The 22,761-nt window shown below is 34.8% G+C and overlaps 1 protein-coding gene across 2 annotated transcripts in view; it reads right to left on the bottom strand.

Annotated features, from left to right (window-relative positions):
- Positions 1-22,761, bottom strand: part of MS3_00009473 (uncharacterized protein) — a gene marked incomplete at its 5' end in the record, with an annotated part of 55,263 nt that overhangs the window by 14,515 nt on the left and 17,987 nt on the right. For both annotated transcript variants that reach the window (XM_051217852.1, XM_012936811.3), the window contains one exon: positions 20,527-20,621. In XM_051217852.1, the coding sequence (XP_051064280.1) occupies positions 20,527-20,621 (95 nt within the window). The remainder of the gene's footprint in view (positions 1-20,526; positions 20,622-22,761) is intronic.

The following is a 22,761-nucleotide window of genomic DNA, read 5'->3' as shown; positions in this document are numbered from 1 at the left end:
TGTATTTAATCATTAGTAATTATCACAGAGTACATATATTTATAGGTGAAAGTATAGATTATACGGATGAACAAATCATAGTCGAGAACAACGCTTTTGGGCTTATGAGCGAAATTCAAATACCAAGTACATAATGAACAGTAGAAATTATTTATTTAATGGCTTTATCCTCGCATAGTGTTGAAAACGTTTATAGTGATAAAAAATATCTAGGTTTTGTCACCACGAGATTAAAATGAGAGTATTAAACAGCAAATATGTAGTCTTTTCTCCTTAAATTGTTTGTAACAGGAAAATTGACACTATTCTTAAGACTTAACGACGAGACTATAATTCATGCGCGCACCAATCAGATTTAGGATGACAGGTCTCCGACTCTGGCGCGAAATTTACTCATCTATTTGGCTAAATAGTTTTGGCATTACAGCTGATATCACTTCGTGATGAAAACCTTAAATCTAATTCCTAACTTTAACCACCAACTGTGAATCATAATTATAATTCCTCACACTGGTTTATAACCCTCATTTGGTCCTAGTTATTAGGTAGACACTCTCAAGGTCAGTCCAGTGTCGCAAAAAGGTCGTTCATAAATTATAGTCTCATCGCCTTAATCCTAAACCCTTAATTCTGGAATAAGTAGTCACTTATTACTTACTTATCTACCTACGCCTGTTACTCCTCGTGGAGGAGCATAGGCCACCCACTAGCACTCTCCATCCAACCTTGTTCTGGGCAATCCTTTCCAGACCTTTCCAGTTGTTACTCATCCTTTTCATATATGCTTCTATTTCTCGACGTAATGCGTTCTTTGGCCATCCACTTTTCCGTTTCCCTTCAGAATTCCAAGTTAGGGCTTGCCTCGTGATGCAGTTTGGTGATTTCCGTAATGTATGTCCTATCCACTTCCATCGTCTTTTCCTAATTTCTTCTTCAGCTGGAAGTTGGTTTGTCCTCTTCCACAGTAGATTGTTGCTGATAATATCCGGCCAATGGATGTTGAGTATCTTGTGTAGACAGCTATTTATAAATACTTGCACCTTCTTGATGGTGGTTGTTGTAGTTCTCCAAGTTTCAGCTTCGTATAGTAGAACTGCCTTGACATTCGTATTGAAGATTCTCACTTTGATATTGGTTGACAGACAGTTGTTTTGAGTTCCATATGTTCTTCAATTGCAGGAATGTGGCCCTTGCTTTTCCAATCCTTGCCTTTACGTCTGCATCCAACCCTCCTTGTTCATCGATGATGCTTCCCAGATATGTGAAGGATTCTACATCTTCCAGGATGGCTAGGTCATCTGAAGTCCAAATCGTCTAATTGATTCTGAGCTGTCCATTGTATGCTGTGTTTTCCCTCAGATGTGGAGGTCTTCATAATCCAGTCGACCACCAGTGGAAAGAGGAAGGGAGAGAGTAGACAGTCTTGTCTGACTCCAGTCCTTACTTGGAATGTATCTGTCAGATGTCCTTTTTTTCTAGTTAGCGGTTTTTTAGGTAGTCAGTTTTCTACGGGATGGGGTCGCTAATTCCATACCCAACCCTCCTCCTTTACCCGGGCTTGGGACCGGCAGTAACTCTAGAATAGATACAGGACAAACCAATCAGTTAGCAACTCTTGGATTTTTGCTCGAAATTCATTCATCCATACATACGATCACAGAGCACATTTCCATCATAGCTAATGTCAGTTTGTGATGGAAACTGTAGCCTGAAGCTGTTTATTCTAACCCAAACAATGAACCATATGGGGGATTCTAACAGTCTACTTGATCCCTTTATAAAGGTTTGAGAAGACAGACATGTAGTCAATAAACGAGTGGACAAATTCACATACCATTGTTTATTTTTAGGACTAATATATATAAAGTGTAGTGATCCGTAGACTTTAACAGCTTTACTAATTCTGTAATATTATTGTTTGCTTTTCAATAAACTATTTACTTACAAAGAGTGTTTTACCGACTATCTAATAATTGATTGAAAGTTGGTTACAGATATTTGAAACTCATCTCTTTACAATACTCTTACCGACCTTCTCTATAAATAGTAGAACAATATTAAGCATGAATGAACAATTGATTGACTTGGTAGATTTTAATCATTTCATTGTTATGTCACACATATTTATATTTGTTAAAAGTTATTCTTAATGAAACTATTACAATAATAATGTAAGAACTTAATTAGCAAGTAAATATTTTTATTGTTATTATAAACACTTTGTTTTTTATCATCTGTCCATAATGGTAATAATAATAATGATAATAAGATTGGAAACAACAACAACAACAGCAAAAAAACTGACCAACCATTAACGCTGTTTCAATGACAAACAAAGCATGAGGGTTAGATCAATGGTGATAATGAATAAAAAACAACAAACATTAAAACAAATCTAAAATATCAGAAGGGATTTTGTGGAGATTTTAGGAATTTCACTGGTTGAAATCATGAGTCAATTGAAACTAGATCACCATGGAAAACCTCGAAGCACTGGATTATGGATGCGCACTGCTGAGGAGTCCCAAAATAGGACGAAACGGCCGTTCAGTGCTTAAAGGTTTTCCATGGTTGTCTAACTTCAATTGACTCATGATTTCAATCAATGAAATCTAAAATAATCAAAATAAAATTAATCTTATTTAAGGGAATATAGATGTGTATAATGGTAGGTATAATGCCATAGATATTTATTTGTTTGTCCATAAATTAATACACATTAAGGATAATATAGAAGCAAATAGACATTTCAATTAATTAGCATTGAAATTTAGTCATAATTATTGCTTATACAATCATTGGCATAAATAAAACATAGTTTATCTATTTCGTCAGCTTTCTCAAATATATCAAAAACAGGGGTACATAATTTCGATAAAACAAAGATGAATATTTAACACACACTGACAAGAAATGATAAACATATTATGCTAATAATAATAGTTAAATTTACACTGGTGACTAATTCTGAGAGGTAATTCTATAATTCCTGTGAGAAACTGTGACCAATGTGAAGTTCAATTATAACGGTTTTAAGGAAGGTACCCACCGAAGACAATGGAACATAGTTACGCAATATCACGAATTGACTGAAGTTAGACATGCACAATACAACTAGGGGGGTGATAGCGATTATAGGTTAGCGCATGAGCTTGGAGATCATGTGTTTGGTCTCCAGCGGCTGGACCATGGATGCATACCACATTGAAGAGTCCCCTTATCAGTAGCCTCTTGGTTTTCATCGGTGGTCTAACTGAGACCAGTTTATGACTCCAACAACCCTCTACAACTATCAACAATTATAAGTAAAATGAAAGCATAACCAAACACTTAAAAGTAACGACATCATAAACAAGACTTTATTGCAGATTATAAATAATTATGTCCGTAAATAGGTATTTACTTCTAAGCAGATAGTTGGAAAAGGTAAATATGCACAAAACATATGGATAGTCAAATATGTTAGGTAACATGTATCAGAATTGGTTACAATGGTGCACTTGTATTTACCTTCGGATATTAAGTTTTAAAATCATCTTACATGTTTCCTCTTCCATAAATTCATTCTCCCTTCTCAAATCGTACCGCCTATGGAGTACTGTTTTCTACTTCCACTAATACTGTCACTATTTCTGGGACTGTAGCATTTGTCTTAATAATTTCATTTCCTTTAATTTTCATTTCATCAAGTAGTTAACATTAATTCATAATTTCTCTTCAAACGCCTAAGACGTTTTACTTTGAACTGTTTTAAACATGGAAAATAACTGAAATTTAATGTAAGTTAAGTACAATCCCATACAAAATCAGTTTTAGCCTAAATATTCTATATACAGGTCAGTGATTCTACTTGACTGTCTAAAGCATAGTAAGTGGAATAATGAAGTTTGAATCTTTAGCCCAGTTGTTAACTTATGAATAATAATTACTATTACTATTATGATCATATTTTTGTGATATCCCAGAGAGTAGAAATTTGAATTCCTGACTAGGTATTACACTACTACGCTATATTTGTATAGCTAAAGCAGTTCCACAGTACTTCAATTATGGCTTAAGACCTAGCAATGACAGTGAAAAAAAAACCGAAAGATAAAAAGTATCATACAGTTATATGATACGACGAACGCCTACAGCTCCTCTACAGTTACTGCTGGTTCCAAACCCAGGCAAAGGAGGAGGGTTGGGCATGGGGTCATCGAAACTTTACCGTAGAAAACAACCTTGCTAAAAAGCACCAAACAACTGTCTGCGCAAAATACTCAGTGTCCGTTGGCCGGATGCCATCAACAATAGGCTACTGTGGGGGAGAACAAACCAACCTCCAGATGAAGAGGGAATTAGAAGACATTAGGTGGATGAAACATACATTGTGGAAATCATCAAACTCCATCAAGAAGCAAGCCCTAACTCAGAATCCTGAAGGTAAAAGGGAAAGAGAAAGACCAAAAGAATGAATAGCATTTGGAAACAAGTGGAAAGGAGAGCCAGGACTGGGTTATTCAGAGAATCCTGGTCGGCAACCTATGCTCCACGAGGAGTAACAGGCGTAAATAAGCATCTCAGTCGTGATGTCTCTCTAACGAGAGAACTGGATAATCCAATATATGTGATATTAAATTCCAAGACATCATAATAACTGGATTCAACCATCGATTATAAGCAGTAATTGACAAAAAGACATTCCACTAGGTAAAATACACATCGTTAATACATCGATAACAATAACATATCAAAAATTCTATCCAAAAACTAACAAAAACACATATCCACACATCAAATCGAATTACTGTGCCAAAAAACTTTCAACCATGTTAGAGCAGAATAACAACGTACAACAAATATTTGTAGATGTAAACATGAACATAATGTTGTAGTTACTGTTCGATTGTATTTTCATTCTTTGAGTATGTGTGCATTTACACCATTTCAAAAGTACTTGTTATAATTTTTTTAAAAATAACAGAACTAATTGAATTTCTAGAATAACGCTGTCTATTGAAATAACACAATTTGGAGAAATATATACCCACATCAAACATAAATATAACAAGCATAATGCACCGAAACATGGATATGTTATATACAAAAGAATGAATTAGTGTGTTACACACATTGTACACAATCATAACAAGATAAATAATATGAATAAACCAGTGTCAAAATTCCAATTTAAGCTGTTTACATGAAATAATAATAATAATGAGTGTACACAGTATGTTAATTTGAACTCATTTCCAATGGAAAAAAAGTCAAGACAAAGAGTAAATATTGTTTGAAATTTGTACAAATTGTGTTTTGATAGCAGAGAGGCACAACAAAAAATATCGATGATAAACAGCAGACAAGTATCATTACACAGAAAATAATGTACCTTCAGTGTTACATATACATAAACATATACAAACTATTTTATATCTGGTGTCCATTGAGTAGACGATCATTCCAAGTTCCTTTATAGATAATAATAATATGTATAGGATGCTTTAAAAATGAAACTTAAATGTTATAAGTTTACTTATTACTGTTTGTTATTCATAATAGCCACTGGCCTAGTGGTGGATACGTCAGACGGTATACCTCTTTCAGAAATGCCTCGTCACTTTTTTATCGAATAAATAAACTGTGACTAGCAGTGAAATCAAAGACGTGAGTTTCCTTCTATTTAAGACTCGTCGGTTAGATGTATCGGCACCTCAGTATTGATGTGTCATATACCTTTGGTTTCAAACACCCAATGTGTTGTCCATCAAGCTAATGAGTCCAGAAAATCGATAAATTATCTAGAAGGTATAATGTTTACGTCATCACTAGTACATGTTCATATCCTTCCCATCAAAACTATTTCAGGCAATCAATGGTCTAGTATCCTAAACCTAGGGATCTAAGGAACAACCGGTCAGTGTTATTGTATGTGAGAGTAAAACTGAAAATTCCACGCTAATCTTGTTTTTGTTTTTTTACAGTCAGTCAGTAACAACGTAGAACTTCGTACGTACGTACATCAGTTCGAGTTGCCACATCACATTAGCACAGAGATGCAGTTGTCGATTCAAATCCCGTAGTGATAGAGGTAGTAAGAGTATAAGCAGTAATCAGGAAGATTAGCCCCCAAACGCCCTGGTATGGCCGAGAGCGGGGCGGGTTCGCCCTCCCTCTCGAAATACTCTCACACGGCCACGCGTATATAGCCTCTGTCAGGGAAGTCCTACTCACTGCCTTCTCGTGGCGGGGGTGTTGTTTACGAAAATGAGAGGACGAAAAGCGAATGTCCGGCGCTTTAACCGGATTCCAAACCAATGGTGCACATGGGCACCAGTATCCTGCGGGAACAAATGGCGTATGAACCAATTTTCGGTCACCGGCTACCATGGGACTGCATCTCCTTACGATGCTCCACTGCCTTGTGGGTTAGACCTTTAGGTCAAAGGCTCGGGGTGTGGTCCCCTAAGATAACCACCTGCTTCGGTCTGGGCACCCGGGCAGTAACGCAGCCCACACGCAATTAATGAACTGAAATTGTGTGGCGCATATATGTTTGGCGCACTCCTGTACCAATATATGTGTTCAAATAAAATAATAAAATAAGGAAGATTAGGGTTTGGAGATGTTATTTAAAGAGTATAATCCAGTGAAATAAATTTGGAAAGAGGAAAAAACGGACATGAGGAATTCAGAAGATTAGAATTTGGGAGAACATAAAGAGTGGATGCACCTGCGCCATTGCAAACGATTTTGAGCCATGTCATTCAACGTCTCTAACCATCGGTTGCTATCATCTCGCGGTCCCCAACCAGGTAGTCTACACCTACCAACATGACTCAGTACACTTGTCAGTGACTTCATGGACTTGTGCCATGTTTTGGTCTGGCCGCCCCTAGCTTTCTTCCAGTCTACTCCTATACAACAAAACATTGCACATCGAGGCAGTCGGTCGTTGGGCATACGTAACACGTGTCCAAGCCATCTCAACTGATGAAGTTTCACTACGTCATCAATTGATTTGCCATCCTTACCTAGTACCCGTTTCCTAACAACTGTGTTACTTACTCGATGGTCCCATGATATACGAGCAATGTTTCGAAGACACATATGATCGAATACTAGTAACCTATGAATATCCTTTACTCTTTTTTTTACAGTTCCGTGTATGTTTCAATTACCAGATTGATGAACAGTATGAAAAAGTGTTTTTATGTTGAATTCGAAAGTTGATTCATTACACCTCGAAAGCATACACTAATACAAATCCATGGACTTTTGAAGTAGAAAACATTCAAATTCATTCGTAGGTAAACTGTGTTCATTGAATCAATCAAATGAAGTTATTTACTTAACAATGATGTAAATAACACACTTAAAATTATTATCAGAAGGAGTTTTGTGGAGATTTTAGCTAGACCATCATGGAAAACCTAGGTTCGAATCTGGCGGGGGGGGTTGGGATCGTGGGTGCGCACTGCTGAGGAGTCCCACACTAGGACGAAACGGCCGTCTAGTGCTTCCAGGCTTTCCATGGTGGTCTGGCTTTAATTGACTCATGATTTCAAGTATTGAAATTACTTAAAATTATCACCAGACATCTACATTCACATTGAATAAAAAGCTACTTAGAAATTACTCAGCTTATTTTTTTGTGTTCATCTAAATAATTCATAAACTGAAAACAATTGACCGTGAAAAAAATAACAATGTTGAATATATTTGTACATTCTTGTTTTCAAAGAAATTCATGAACCGATATGCACTTGTAAACATGTAATGTACTAAAATGTCAAAGGACATCCTTCTGTATAAATATCATGCTATACAGAAAAACTTCAAGTGCACACACATGGCCTCTCTCATAATTCACAAATTAAAAAAATAAATAATTAGGATCTATGGTTAGTCCGTTATCGAGAGATAGAGAGAGGAAGAAAGAAAGAAAGAGGGAGGGATAGATTGAATGATGAGACTTGTTAAATTATATGATTAGCATTTGGTTAAACAGTACCAAAATAAACAAACAAATACATAAGATTGTTCAGTAGTTAATGTGAGAGAGTACATTTGAACACATGCAAAAAAATTAACTGTCACAAAATTGTCATTATTTTGACAAAATTTGCACTTTCCAACTTTTCTGAAAATACAGCAATAGTGAGTATGTGTCTGTGTTTACATGTAAGGGCAAGGTAAGTTGTGAGGCGCTATCATTTGAAGAAGTATGAAGGTGAGAATTAGTGACTCAACAAACCAGTTGCGGCTTAAAATTTTGTAAAACACGGAAACAAGAACCACATTAATGAAGATAGTATGACAAAAAGAGACAAAGCAAACTGCACAAATGATCGTTCAACACAAAGTTGAATAGTAGATAGCCATGGAATTCAGGATGTATACTTCATCCTATATTGAACTTATCCAAGGTTCGTTCCTAAATACCAGTGTTTATATTTATAGAGACTCGAACTTAGTATTGTTCGGTTTAAACGCTCAACGCATTGTCTATTTAGCTACTCAATCCAGATACCTACAAGCTTGTAAAATGGGAGTGGATTTCAATCTATCTTTGTGTGTTGTTTGAATCTTCCAGTTGTTGGAGTGAAGAATTACGAACGAACGGCTTTAGTTACCATACGCGCATCCTGTGAAGATTGTCTCCATATTACCGCTAAGTAGTTACAAGCATTTGAACCAGAGTTGGATCAAAAAGATCATTCAATAAACCAGAATTCCTCAATGGTAATGCCTCTGACTTGAAGACTAGGTGATTCAGGTTCGAATCGCTCATTGGGAATCAATCCACTCAAGATTGCAGGAACGTCTCACTGAGAAGTGTTATCTCGTACGTACCTAGTTTGCGAAAGGGTTACCGGCCGACTACATCAAACCACTATATGATATCAAAAGCTTCACTTCTTACCCGGTTGTTGTATGTTCTCAGGAGACTATAAATTTTTTAACACTACCAAATAAATACATGATGGTCATTCATTATTAGAGTCTGCACGGTAACCGCGACAAGTGATTGGAGACGTTAGGCAACAAAATGGCTTAGAATAGATCAAAAGATGCAACTTCACACTTTTTTTAAATCTAAATTTTCAATTCTAGTATTCCTTTACTCATGCTTTGTCACTGACTTTTCATACTATATATATATTCTGAATGTTTATTCTTCATCAGTATGATTAGTACTAGAATATTTCCATTCCTTTGATATTGCACGTGGTAATTTCACTGAATATTGCTAACTTAGTATGGGAACTTGAGTCGATGCATTTATTTCCTATTCCCTCCGTGTTTTACATTTGACGGAGGATTTGACACTCAGTTTCAAACAAAGACGCATATTAATTAAGTAAATAAAGAATAACGAAAAGGAAGAATGGTCAGTTAATTCTTTCTAATTAGGAATTTCTTAATTGTGCACAGCCACGACTCCAGTTGTAAGATAATCAGGACTCCTTAAGACAAATTGATCAGGAATTGTTTCTTATTTTACATTACAAACTGATATCGGTTAGGCAACCATTGAAGAGCTGAAAGGATTAGGTATTTGTTTTGTTTTACCACGAGATTATTCAGGAGTCCTTGTTTACGACTTCAACTAGGGTGAGTCCAACATTTTCAGTTTTAGAAGTGAGCGTCTGACCTTCAAACTAATGAGTTGGTATCCAACTGTCTGGAGTTGATTGATGCAGATTTTTAAATAATTAAAATAACCTATAGTGTTATTGAATAAGAAAAAGAGGATTTAGCTGAATTCTCTGTGACAGTAAATGAACTCAGTGGGCTTCTCAATTATTCTGTCAAGCTTGTCGTACTTACCTACTTACGCCTGTTGCTCCTCATGAAGGAACATAGGCCGCTCACCAGCATTCGCCATCCAACCCTGTCCTGGACAATCCTTTCCAGCTCCTTCCAGTTGTTGTTCATTCTTTCCATATCTGCTTTTATTTCCCGACGTAATGTGCTCTTTGGTCTTCCTCTTTTCCGCCTTCCTTCAGGATTCGAAGTTAGGGCTTGTCTCGTGATGCAGTTTGACGATTTGCGTAGTGTATGTCCTATCCATTTCCATCGTCTTTCCCAAAGTAGGCTGTTTCTGATGGTATCCGGCCAATGGATGTTGAGTATCTTGTGTAGACAACTATTTATAAATACTTGTACCTTCTTGATGATGATTGTAGTAATTCTCCAATTTTCAGCTCCGTACAAAGCTTGCCGTAGATTTTAAAATTTACTCAATCTATGATATGTTGATATTTGTATTGAATATGATTCCATTACTATCATAATGACGACTACTAGTAAGAAGAATTTTTGACTTATTCACATATATAAAACAAAAGAAAGCTTCAATGACCTGAAAAGTTCAAATTGCTCATCATATACGACAGATCATAATACGTGAACAAATACATACATACATACCTACCTAACATACTCATCAACACCATTACATATATATATGTATGTCAACCTTTGAATTGTCTGATTATATTCACCAATTCACACACACATACATAGAAACAAACAAAATCTTATCTGATTTCACAAAGTCATTAAAATAGTTATTATGATTAGATAAATATATTTTCCATAATTATGACTAGTCTAAACTAAATTGGTCATCTTTTTAATTGGTAGTAATAATAATAATAATAATAATAATAATAATAATAATAGTACATGATTTCATTGTAAATAAACAGCAACAAAAAACATGTAAATAATCCTGCATGGAGTTACACAAATAGATACTAGATAAATAGACGGTTTGATAGCTAGACAGACGATATATAGATAGATGGATAGATAGACAGACAAATTCTTCACCAAAAAAAACAACAACAGAAGTAATATGACACAATTTGAGACTTTGATAGGTGTATAGACGACGACGACGAAGAAGAAGAAGAATGAGAAGGAGTGAGCAGTTAAAGTAAATCAATGAACAAATGTGGGCTTAATACAAATATATATTAGCTCTATGCATACATAGAGATAATATGTGTACCCGATGAGTCAAATCACAAGATATATAATCAAGTGCAACATTCAGAGTGCTTAGTACTCCAATGTGTATGTGTGTGGGTGTGTGGATGTATGTCTGCATTCGTATAATGTTTTGAATGAGAAATGAAAAAGTCTAGACCTATTAATTAATTAATAATTAAGATTGTTATCAAAGTTTAATGATTGAAATTACACTTCTGATGAATAATGAGGTAAACAGTTGGAGGTAGAGTAGATGTGTGACAATGGGAGAGACACAAATTAGTGACCAGAAAAAAACATCATCATCAGCAGCTATACTTTAAACGAATCATCTTCATGAATTTAGCAACTAAATTATAATCCTACACTCATTTCTGATTAGCTTCCATGATATTAGCATTCGAGAATCTATTAATTTGTAGGAAGTTCATTATTACATATGAAAAAAAAACGAAACAATCACCAATGATGGCATTAAACAATCGTTATGTTAAATATAGTAAGTCAATTAAATATGGAAATGTTTACCATTGAATTTTAAATTTCAATAGTCTGAAAGTAGGGAGTTCACCGCAATTCTAGACGATCTCAAAAGTTATTGATTACCGAGGTGTTTCATACATTAAGACGAAGCCAACTCAGTTTCCCAAACCCCTTCAATAATAAATATCAGTAGAAGTTTTAACAAGATGTTCGTTAGTTAACAGTGTCATGAAATGAAAATGTAAATATGAACCAAGACAATAAAGTATCATGGCCAGAAAGCACATTGGGATAGTTTAGTTTCGGAAACGTTGGAGGTTAAGCGTTAGCCCGCAAGATCGAAGGTCATAGGTTCGAGTCCTACGTGCGAGATCGTGGGTGCGCACTGTTGAGGAGTCCCATACTAGGACGAAAGCGCCGTTAAGTGCTTACAGGTTTTCAATGGTGGTCTAGCTTAGATCGATTCATTAATTCAACTTTGAAAATAAACCATTTTTGTTAAAAATAATGAAATGACTAACTAAACAGTACATAAGTAAACCACAAATGAAGTGGTGGAAAACTTAGCAGCAGAATGAAAAAAGGTAGAATTCACCTGAGAATGGTTTCAAATATAAAATGCTGAATAGTGAAAAGGCGATACGCTACAAATTCATGTTTATATTTATTACTATGTAAATAATCGACTTTTATGCAAGCTGCTAAATGAGACTTAAGAATAGTAGTTTGGGATTAAAACTAACAAATAGTGAATGATTATTAATTGCAATACACAGTAAAACCATAATATATCGACGGTCTTGAGAGACCAATCAAGTTAAAACGCTGTTGAGGACAGCTTTTTGCTGAAACTCATAACTTTTATCATATTTTGTATTTTGAAACAATTGGATGGTAGTTTTCTTTTGCGATGAACTTTTAAGGTCAGTATGCTACGGTTAGGAGTATTGCGGGAAATAACAGTTAGGATTTAAAAGTTTAAGGATGAAGATCGCAGTTTAAAGAGCTATGGTTAAGGAGTTTAAGAGTTAGGATTTAGATCTTACAAGATGTAAGGTCTAGATCGATTAAAGAACTATGGTCTACAGCCTAAATTATCGATATTTAACAATAATAAGTTCATTAATTATATTAAATCCTCTGATCCTCTGTAATCTTATCATTTTTCTGTATTTTTCAGCTAACTCCGCCTGTAGCTCTTCTACAGTTACTGCCGGTCCCAAGCCCAAGTAAAAGAGGAGGGTTGGGCATAGGGTTAGCAACCCCACGCCGTAGAAAACTAACTCACTTAAAAACGCTAACCAGAAAAAATAATTCAAACCATTTAAACTCTGCCCTGGGATTTAAGAAGTCTTCATTTAGAAGAGTTATGACACCTCATGGTGAAAGTCCAGTTCCTTCGGAAGCCCCTCCTTTCTAACAACCAGAGCAACAATTTTTTATAGTAAGTAATAATTTACAGTTTTTACACGAAAGCTGCATTCTGATTAGTTATTTTTTATTAATTAATCTCTATGTCATTCTGAAAAATTCGCTTAAAGTTGTCGGTATAGTAGAGTTTTACCTAACACACTTATCATTTTCAGTAATCAACAAAGTTAAATGACAACAAAATTAAATCATAAAATATTTAATTAGTTTCTAATGTAAAATATTTTAAACTGTTGTAAAAACAAAAAAAAATATTACAGTATGACAACCGATTAAAGATAATTTCTTATTATAATCTAATAAACTGTCTAGATAGAAAATTGGCAATTTGATTAATTGATCATATTTTCTCAAGTCAGTCAGCAACAATGTAGAACTTCGTACGTATGTACATCAGTTCGAGTTGCCATACACAGGTGCAATTGTCGATTCAATTCTCGTGTTACTCCATACCCACCTACCTACCTACATATATACATACCCTTTTAATTCGTATTTTCTAGAACAAAAATAATTTTCAAACCTTTATTTTCCTTATGATCAGTGATGCGACTACATTAATTTAAATGTTTTAACCATTTCTCTTGTGAAATTTCATCTTACTGTGTTATTTATAATGGTATGACAATTAGGGCCAAAATACACACATATATATATGTCTTATGGGACTTTAAGTTGATTTTATGATTGACTGAATCCAAAGATCAATTCATGTGTCTGACCTTTAAATAACAAAGACTGAACAATGATCAATATGTGGTTTACTCATTTTTGTGTTAACTCCAATTCATGACATTAAATAAAAAATGAAAAAGGCAAACAACCATAGCGAAGATCACTTAAAGTTATTAATCCCGATAACAGATCTGACTCGATTAGTGTTTTTCGAGTAGAGAGCGTTGATGGGCCATAAAATCTTTCGATCTACCGAGTCGAACACTGCCTTATGGCTAAGAAATACAACTGTAGTTTGGAGTCGGTAGGTATGTCTGTGTTCTAAAACTTGGCGACGTGTGAATATTTGATCTACATACCTACATTCAGATCTGAAACTAACCTGATTTTCTCGGGATTCCTCTTCATCAGCGTTAGAATGTTACAGAAGCTAATATTTTGGATACTATCGTTTTCAGAGATATTCTCACTAACTCTCGGATATTTAATACCTGTTTCTTTGATAATTATGAAAAGTTAGTCACTGCTGCTTATCTCTATGGCCGCCGCCTTCTACCTCAGCTGCCTATCACTGATCATGATCACCGTTTAGACATTTTGTCAGTCTACGTCTAAATCGCCTTCGCTGTTGATGTTCCGAGTCTGATGGGGTTGGTTTCCGAGCCTTTATCAGTTCGGTAGACGCTGTTGAAATCCGCAGATTTGTCTTAACCTTTTGGTTATAGTCACATGCAGATATGACGGTGGTTTTTATGTCATATGGACAACATGCCAACCAACATTGGGGTTTACTCTGAAGAAGTTCGATCCCTACTAATTTATAGGTGTGAAATATGGTCTTCAAAAATAAAGGATATACTTAGTGTACTAGTACTTGATCATAGGTGTCCTGGAACTACTGCGCGTATATTTTGAGAACACTGAGTTAGCAAACCTGAAGTTAGATGCCTAGTACTAGATATGGAAAACGCATTGACGACGTAGTGAATCGTTGTCGACTAAGATGGTTGGGATATATATATATATATATATATATATATATATATATATATATATATATATATATATATATATATTACGTATGTACATCTATTGACAACAGATGCGCGCGAGATTAGTGGTGTAAGAGTTGAGTAGGCTGGAACAAATATAGGGGTGACTAAACCAAAACGTGACATCAGTCCATAAATATATTAACTATTCGACTGAATTACGTAGGTAGATGCAAACTACGTGGTTCGAGTTTGAGTGATTCTAGTAACCAATGGTTACAAACTGGGTGACATGGATTAAAAACGTTCACAATAGCGCGGGCACATTTACTTTTTGTATTCTCTTAGATCCTAAGTTTCTGAATTTCTCATAAATTTAGTAATTTAACTAATTCCTACTTTTTGCTCGAATTATCTCTTAAATGTTTGATCTCTTTTATTACCACCAATAGTGTTAGTAATTGTACTACTCTAGGGTTTGCCCTGACTATTTTATCTCTTCATGCTAATGATAGGATGATAGAAACTTGAAGTGACATACATAAGTGTTACGGCGTCCTAAGTTGCATTTGACTGACTTATTGACTGATTTTCAAATTACATAATTCTCAGTAACATGATGATGAAAGGTGGCGGCATTATTTGGGGGAAAAGAGAGAAATAAGGGGATAACATTAAAAAAAAAATCAAACTCAGACTATAGGAAGAGATGAAAAAGTTGACTTGAGTAAGTTCCAATGTGGAGTCGATTAAGAACAATGCCAACTATGAACTCTAACATTAACTAATGTCATACTATTACTGTTGTTTAATTCACTGCTCTAATTAAAATACTATGTTTTATTTTCATACTATCTACAATCATACGAATACCTTTCACTTAAAACTTATCGATGGAATCCAAGGTTGAGTTGGTTAACGTCAGCGTTTTCAATATTCAGTGAATGTGTGTAGCAACTAAAATTTTCGGTCGACTTTCAGTTAATTTAGTTATAAGTTAATACATACTAAAGTGTAATTTTCATTGTAGATTTCATTTTAAGTTCACTAAACTTCACCATATTTGTGTTTTTTATTCGTGATGTTTGTGAGTGCGTCTCGCTGATATGTTCATACAGATAACTCTCAGACTTTTGGAATGCATTGTTTAGCAAACCTCACACTCAAAAATCCCGGATCCATTTTTACTAAATGGTCTGAAAATGTGCAGTCGTGAGGCATCCATACCTACAATCTTGAGGGATCAGATGCTCGAAACAGGATTCGAGCCCGCGTTGCACAACTTTACACGGTGTGCAACGTTACCACAGTGCAAATTAGTCGACAGAATTCAGTGAACACTGAAGGACTAGGCCAAAAATAACACTGGAGACCACTACTCGATGATCAGTCAATTGTAAATAAGTTAGTTTTAGAGGAGATCAATTACAGGATGGATAGCTCAGTAGTTACGTCTTGGACTATGAGACTAGGTAACGCGTGCTCAAATCCCATGATCAACATCAGTTTCTTCAAGATTACAGTTACATATTGGTGACGATCGCCAAGTGGCACAAAACCTCAATTAGGCAGGGTTTCCTGTCGACTACCTTCAACCATCTGTGGTGTAGGCTACTTATGTCGACAGATATAATTAATACGCAGCACCGACCGGAAGTGAAATGCCTGCCAGCAGAAGATTGAATTGAAGAGAACAGAAAGGGAAGTATTTACAGAACAACTGAAGAGAGATGTGCAAATAATGTATTTAATGTATGATTTTGTGAAAGCACCGTGTGCATTAAATGATAATAAATCGGTTTCCCTTCCTCGCACATGAGTTTTAATACACACCAGATTACATTTTAACATAATGCACACAATATCAAGTCATTTAGACTACTAGCCACATTGTAACTTAATCGTTAGAATTTGACTGGCAGTATTAGGTAGGAATTAACATATATGACACTGGTCACTACTCAGTGACCAATCAGTTCTAAACTTTTTTCTTCTCGTCATGTTTGTCTACACTACACAACACTAATCAGTCAGTAGCAAAGTAAAACCTGGTACGTTCGTTCATCGATCCAAGTTTCTATAGCCCGTTGGCATAGAGAGATGAAATTTTTAGGCCAAATCCTAGAAGAGTAAAGGTAGTACCAGTATCAGTAATGGTTGAAAAGATTAGGCATCGAATATACGATCCGAGAAAACATAAATTAATGAAATAAAAACATGAAAAAAGTTATTGAGGAATTCAGAAGCTCATAATTCGAGGGAAGACAAAGAACGGATGCACCTGAACTATTGCAAACGATTTTGAGCAACATAATTCAAAGTCTCTAACCATTGGTTACGATATTCACGCAGACCCCAACCAAGTATTCTACACCTAATATAACAGTTCCCAGTCTAAATGTCAATGACTTACTTCATGAACTGATTACTAACCAGAAAGAATAATATGAAACTCTAGAAAAATAGATCAATGTATTTAAGAGATGCATAGAAAAAGAAGTTCAAAGTTAAAACTTTATTACTCTATACAATATTGATATATGTAAGCTATTTTATGTATACATTTCAGAAATGAGATAACATACTACTATTGTCATAATCATTAATGCATAAGTTTGTATGTGTATTTGAATATCACAATAGAGAAAGCACAATTAAATGAAACATAACACACTGATTCACATGTACCATTGTACATATAAATAAAAGGGGTATTCATTATGATTATCATTACAATTATTATTATCATTAAGTTATTATATCATGTAAAGTAGCTCAGTTTTACAACGAAAATACACACAGCCATACATACTGTATGATGTATGATTCATACGTGGAAGACCCCTATTTTCACCAAGATAATAGTTACAAACTAAGGCGGTGTATAAGTCACATATGATAGGTTCTATGAAAAGACAGAGAGCGAGAGTCAGCAAAATAGTACATATTATTACAGTATAACCAATTTGATTCGTAATGGTTTGGTTTGCTACATTGTTGATATTTTGACCAATATCTATATAGCCTACATTTCCATAGCTAATGCCATTTTTAGTGTACGGGTATTTATGCAGAATGTTGAATTCCATAGTTTACATGACGAACTGATTTCAGTCAGTCAGTCACCTACAACGTAGGACCAGGCACATATATTCATCGGTTCAAGTTGCCACACCTCATTAGCATAGACAAGATGAACACCAAATTCATAAAAGTAGTTAATTCAATGATAGTAATGTATAAAAAGAAAGATTGCATATAAGGACATAGTACAGGAAGATAGAATCATTTCGTAAAAAGAAAGGAATGAAGTAATTTTAATTTCACGGTTTAAGGGAAGACAAAGAGTGTATACACCTACACCATTGTGATCCATTCTGAGCTATGTCATCCACAGTCTCCAACCATTGGTTATGATAGTCACGCTGACCTCAACCAAGTAGTCTGCATATACCAACATGGCTCAGACCAGAAGTTAGTGACTTCAAGCGCTGATCCAACGTTTTGATTTGGCCACTTCTGTCTTTCTTCCAATCGTCTCTAACACCAGTCAGAGTTGGGCGCAGTGGTAATCGGTGTTTGGGCATGCGTAATACGTGACACAACCATCTCAGTCGATGAAGATTCACAACCTCATGATCTGATCTTAGTTAAATAACCACTGAAAACCAGGAACCTCTTGACAGCTGTTTTATCTAATGGTATTGCAAGACTAAACGTAAGTGTGCATTCATTCGGCGGCCTGCTTGATCATCTGGGCTACCTGTTCCTGCCATCTAGATATTTCAACAAGTTATCTATTTTTGTTTGTTTTAATATATCATTATGTTTATTAATCGCACAACCTATTCTGCTGAGTTTCTGAAAAGTGTACAACCTTTCGTTGTCAAAGTTACAAACAACTCAATAAGAGACAATGTGGTTGCTGGCAATATACAACGGAAAGAATGCACATTATTCAGATGTTCATTTAGTGAACTGCTAACATCTAACTGGCGATCACTCAATATTTATCGCCAGGACCGACCAAGAAGAAAGAAACGGAAACTTGTTGAAATACTTTACGCTGAGAATTCTATATTGTACCAAAAATATAATATTGAATAAAGCTGATAATAATAATAATAATAATAATAATAATAATAATAATAATAATAATCCACGACCACACTAGAGATTAAATTTAGAACATTTTAGATCTCTCAGATAGCACTTAACCTTTAAAGTATTGAATCGGAATAGAATTGTTTACAGTTATACTACTATTTCAATAATTACTGAATTATTAAACCACTGTTCATGAAAAAGATTACAATCTAATTTCATGTGTACATGTATTTAACAAGTACAAGTTTGTGAACATAGTTGACCAAGTCAAACTGTTCGTTTAAATGACAGTGAGCAATACACTATGGATTTTCACACAGAAGTATATGGAGAGAGGAATTCGAAGCAACAACTAATTAGCTGAAAGTTAAGTAATTTGACACTCAAGTCGCAGGGTTACCAATCTCATGTAATATAAACTAGTGACCCAGTTATTATTAAAATCCAGTCGTTTGTATGACTGTACTATCTATGATCCGTAAAATGACGTTAGTGGTTTAAGTATACTATCAAATGGGATCAGTAGACTGATTAATAATTATGCCGAATTGAAGAAAAAAACGTGCATAGGAAACGGTGAATGCATCAAAGGGGTTCTGTGTCATTCGTTAAACTAGAGTGAGTAAACACTATAAGAAAACAGAATGAAATGATGATGAGTAGCTCGTTGAAAATATTCTTAACAAAGTAAGGAGGGAAACGATATATTTTACTAAAGTCCATTTCAACCTAGTGTTACATAAGAGCTGTACTACAAACACAATTACCTTCTTCAATATTTGGTGATCATATAGATGTATATTTCAATAAAATGATATTACTCAATATCTTCACTAAGTGGTTGGCTTAGTGGTGAGGTTTAACACTCGAATCCCAATTTAATCTACTTTTGTTTAGGTAGTGTCATCGACTAACCCTCACACAAATTTATGGCCTAAACTTGATTTCTGTTATAATTTCTCTTAATACGACCCAGCTATTGACATTGCTCAGTATTCTTAGGCACCAATTCACTCGACAAGTCCCCAAATTAGAACACGGTTGAAAAGGGACGAAATTATATTCCAAATAACAAGGGTAGATGGAAGTAGGAATTACGGTAAGAAAAAATGTTGGTATATTTATAGTTTTTACACGAGAGGATCCTAGAGTCTTCTCCAAGTATCCACTAGCGCGGATTAGTTATGAAATAACCAACCGGTGTGCCCGAACATAACCCTGGACGGAACATGCTTTTATCCAATCTATATTCCGTCAATAATATCATAGACTTATACTTGATGTCCATCATAAAAGGATGTTTGAACAAACAATTTAATGATGAAATTCTGTAGTGAGTTGAAGGCAATGTCCGTGGAGATGTCAGAAGATAGCAAACGTGTGAACTAATGAAAAAAAATGTTGACAGTATGGGGATTTGTAGAGATTGTGGTATTTCCACAGTTTAAATCGTCAGTCAATCTAAACTAGACCATCATTAAAAACCTGGAAGTACTGGATGGCTATTTCGTCCTAGTATGTGCACTTATGAGGAATCCCATACTAGAACGAAAGGGCCGTCCAGTGATTTTCGGGTTTTCAATAATGGTCTAGCTTAGGTTGACTCGTGATTTCAACTATGAAAAAAACGTCTTTATGATTTAAAACACTTTAGCATTTTAGATTCATAGAAAGACCAGTGAAAAAGACACCAAAATTGAAAATACGGGACTATAAATTTTTTAGCGAAAGATAAACAAATAAAATGTATTGCAAAATGATGCAAACAAAAAGGTCCTCAGTTTAGCTTATTTTAACAACAATTTAAATTAACACACACACATGCACGAGCACACAAAAATACACACAATACCTGCATATTCATCTAATTCCCCGTCATCTTCACTTTCGAAACGTACACTGCCATCATTTAAAGAATAACGACTCGTTGCAATTCTTGGTTCCTCTCTACACAAAACAAAACAAAACAGAGAATTCAATAAATTCTGAGAGTATCAAAATGTTAAAATAACTACAATAAAGATGATCGATACTTGAATGTTTGTCGAACTTTCAAAGAGATTAACACATAAACCAAAGTTTGACCATGATAACAACTCATAATATGGTAAGTATTTGAGAGGTTAATGAATGTGAAAAAAAGCAACAACAAACAAACAGATCATTTCCACCATATATTGAACTTTGTTATATTCAATGTTCACTTCTCCTTGCTTTTTTAACGAATGTCAGTTCACTATGGAACCTAGTGACTTACTTTGGGAAGTATTCTAAAGGTTATATTGGAAAGCTGAGATCATTAGAGTCTAATAAATGTTAGGTGTGAGACAAATGTATCACAAGTGACACTGGTTGATAATCGTATAATATCAGGAATCGGTTGAGGTCAGAAATAGGGACCGTTACACACCGACTTAGAGGTCTACGTAAAATACGCTAATCATGAGGGATGAAAATTCTCAGTTTGATCTCTGATAGGATCATTGATGTTCACGAATGAGGGGCTCCAAACTGGGACGAAACATACTTGTTTAGTGTTCTTTGGCTTTCGAAATGTTTAAATAACGAAAACTAACCTGTCAAAGAAATTATATTTAGATGTTTAGGTAACCTAAGTTAATATCTTATAATCGATCAAAATATCTGTTCACTCTTTGATTTTCAATTTATCAACTACATAGATTAATACACTTTGATAATGATATATAAATGAGACAAAGAAAATATTATTCACGTAAGCAGATGGAAGTGGATAGAAAAAGTAACGGTTCACGAAATGTCTTTAAACAGAATGAAAAGATTATCAGATAACATAGATACCAGTCAGTCACCATCAACGTAGTTCATAGTAAAGGTATACCTTAGGTATAATATTAACTTGTGAATCGGAGAATGCGATAATACATAAACATTAAGTCGATTTATTTTAGAACAGATGAATGATTAACAGTGGAATCCAGGATGCGTATTCCATTCTATTCGAACCCCATCAGCTGGATATACCTGTGTCGATGTTTACATTAAAACTAGAAACAAGTACCTTTCACCTCAAACACTAACAATTTGTCCACTAAGCAAAGTAAATTGTAAACTTTAGAGAGTTTCCTTCTCTATATAAGATAAAGTAATCAGACAAATATACCTTGTATTCAGAATTATATAATATAGCAAGTTGATACAAATATAATTCAGGTTATCTATTTAGCTATTACTATCAAGTCCGCACAAAAATGCTCTACGTAGATAGGTGTTTTCAATAAAAGAGGAAGTGATAACTGATCATCAGTTTACCCTATCGATTAAGAATAATTATATTTACACACGGTAGCTAGGTGCACATAAATTCCAATGTTTACAACTGATCGATCCCTGAGCAATGTCTAATGTCATGTATGTTAAACCCCTTAGTGAAGATAGAATTTGATCGATCAAATTGTAATGTGGCCACTACTCAAAACGGTCCGACATTTCGTGCACTAAGTTGAGTCGTAAGATGTTAGTTGGAGCTAGTTGACAGTAAACTTTGTCTGGCCTAGGTTTCGTGCTATTTAGCACTCGTTAACTTGTCACTCAGATTCACAGCCTAAGACGTTACCACTGAGCTATAGGGGCTGAGATTGACCTCCTCTAGGACTGAGATGTATTTTCAATGTCATGTATGTCCAGAGTTCACGTCTAGGTCTTGTCGTCCACTATCTTTAACTACAGGCCTTAAAAGTACTTCTTTTCAAATGAGATTATCAATCAATTACCATAGGTTATAACTGTTAAATAAACGAACTCGTGTGACTTGAGCAGATCACAGATTCGAATCCAGTGATAACGTGTGGTTTTTTTTAATTCATATATAAACTCAATCACCTTAATATAGAATACTCTTGATGTCAACCCATAAACACACACACACACAAAGAAATGACAAAATGACAAAATAGATTAAATCCAAGAGAAAACACACATATATAAAGTAAATTAAGTGACCGCCTTATATATACATATATAGTTCACCATTATTTAAAGCCAAGGACAATGTACAGCAATCAAACATACAAACAAAATAACATTCCAAAGTTTAAAAACCTTTATT

This window comes from Schistosoma haematobium, chromosome 7 (assembly GCF_000699445.3).
Source record: "Schistosoma haematobium chromosome 7, whole genome shotgun sequence".
Classification (NCBI taxonomy): Eukaryota; Metazoa; Platyhelminthes; class Trematoda; order Strigeidida; family Schistosomatidae; genus Schistosoma; species Schistosoma haematobium.
Note: the sequence above shows the minus strand (reverse complement) of the source record. Positions and strands in the feature narration are given on the sequence as shown.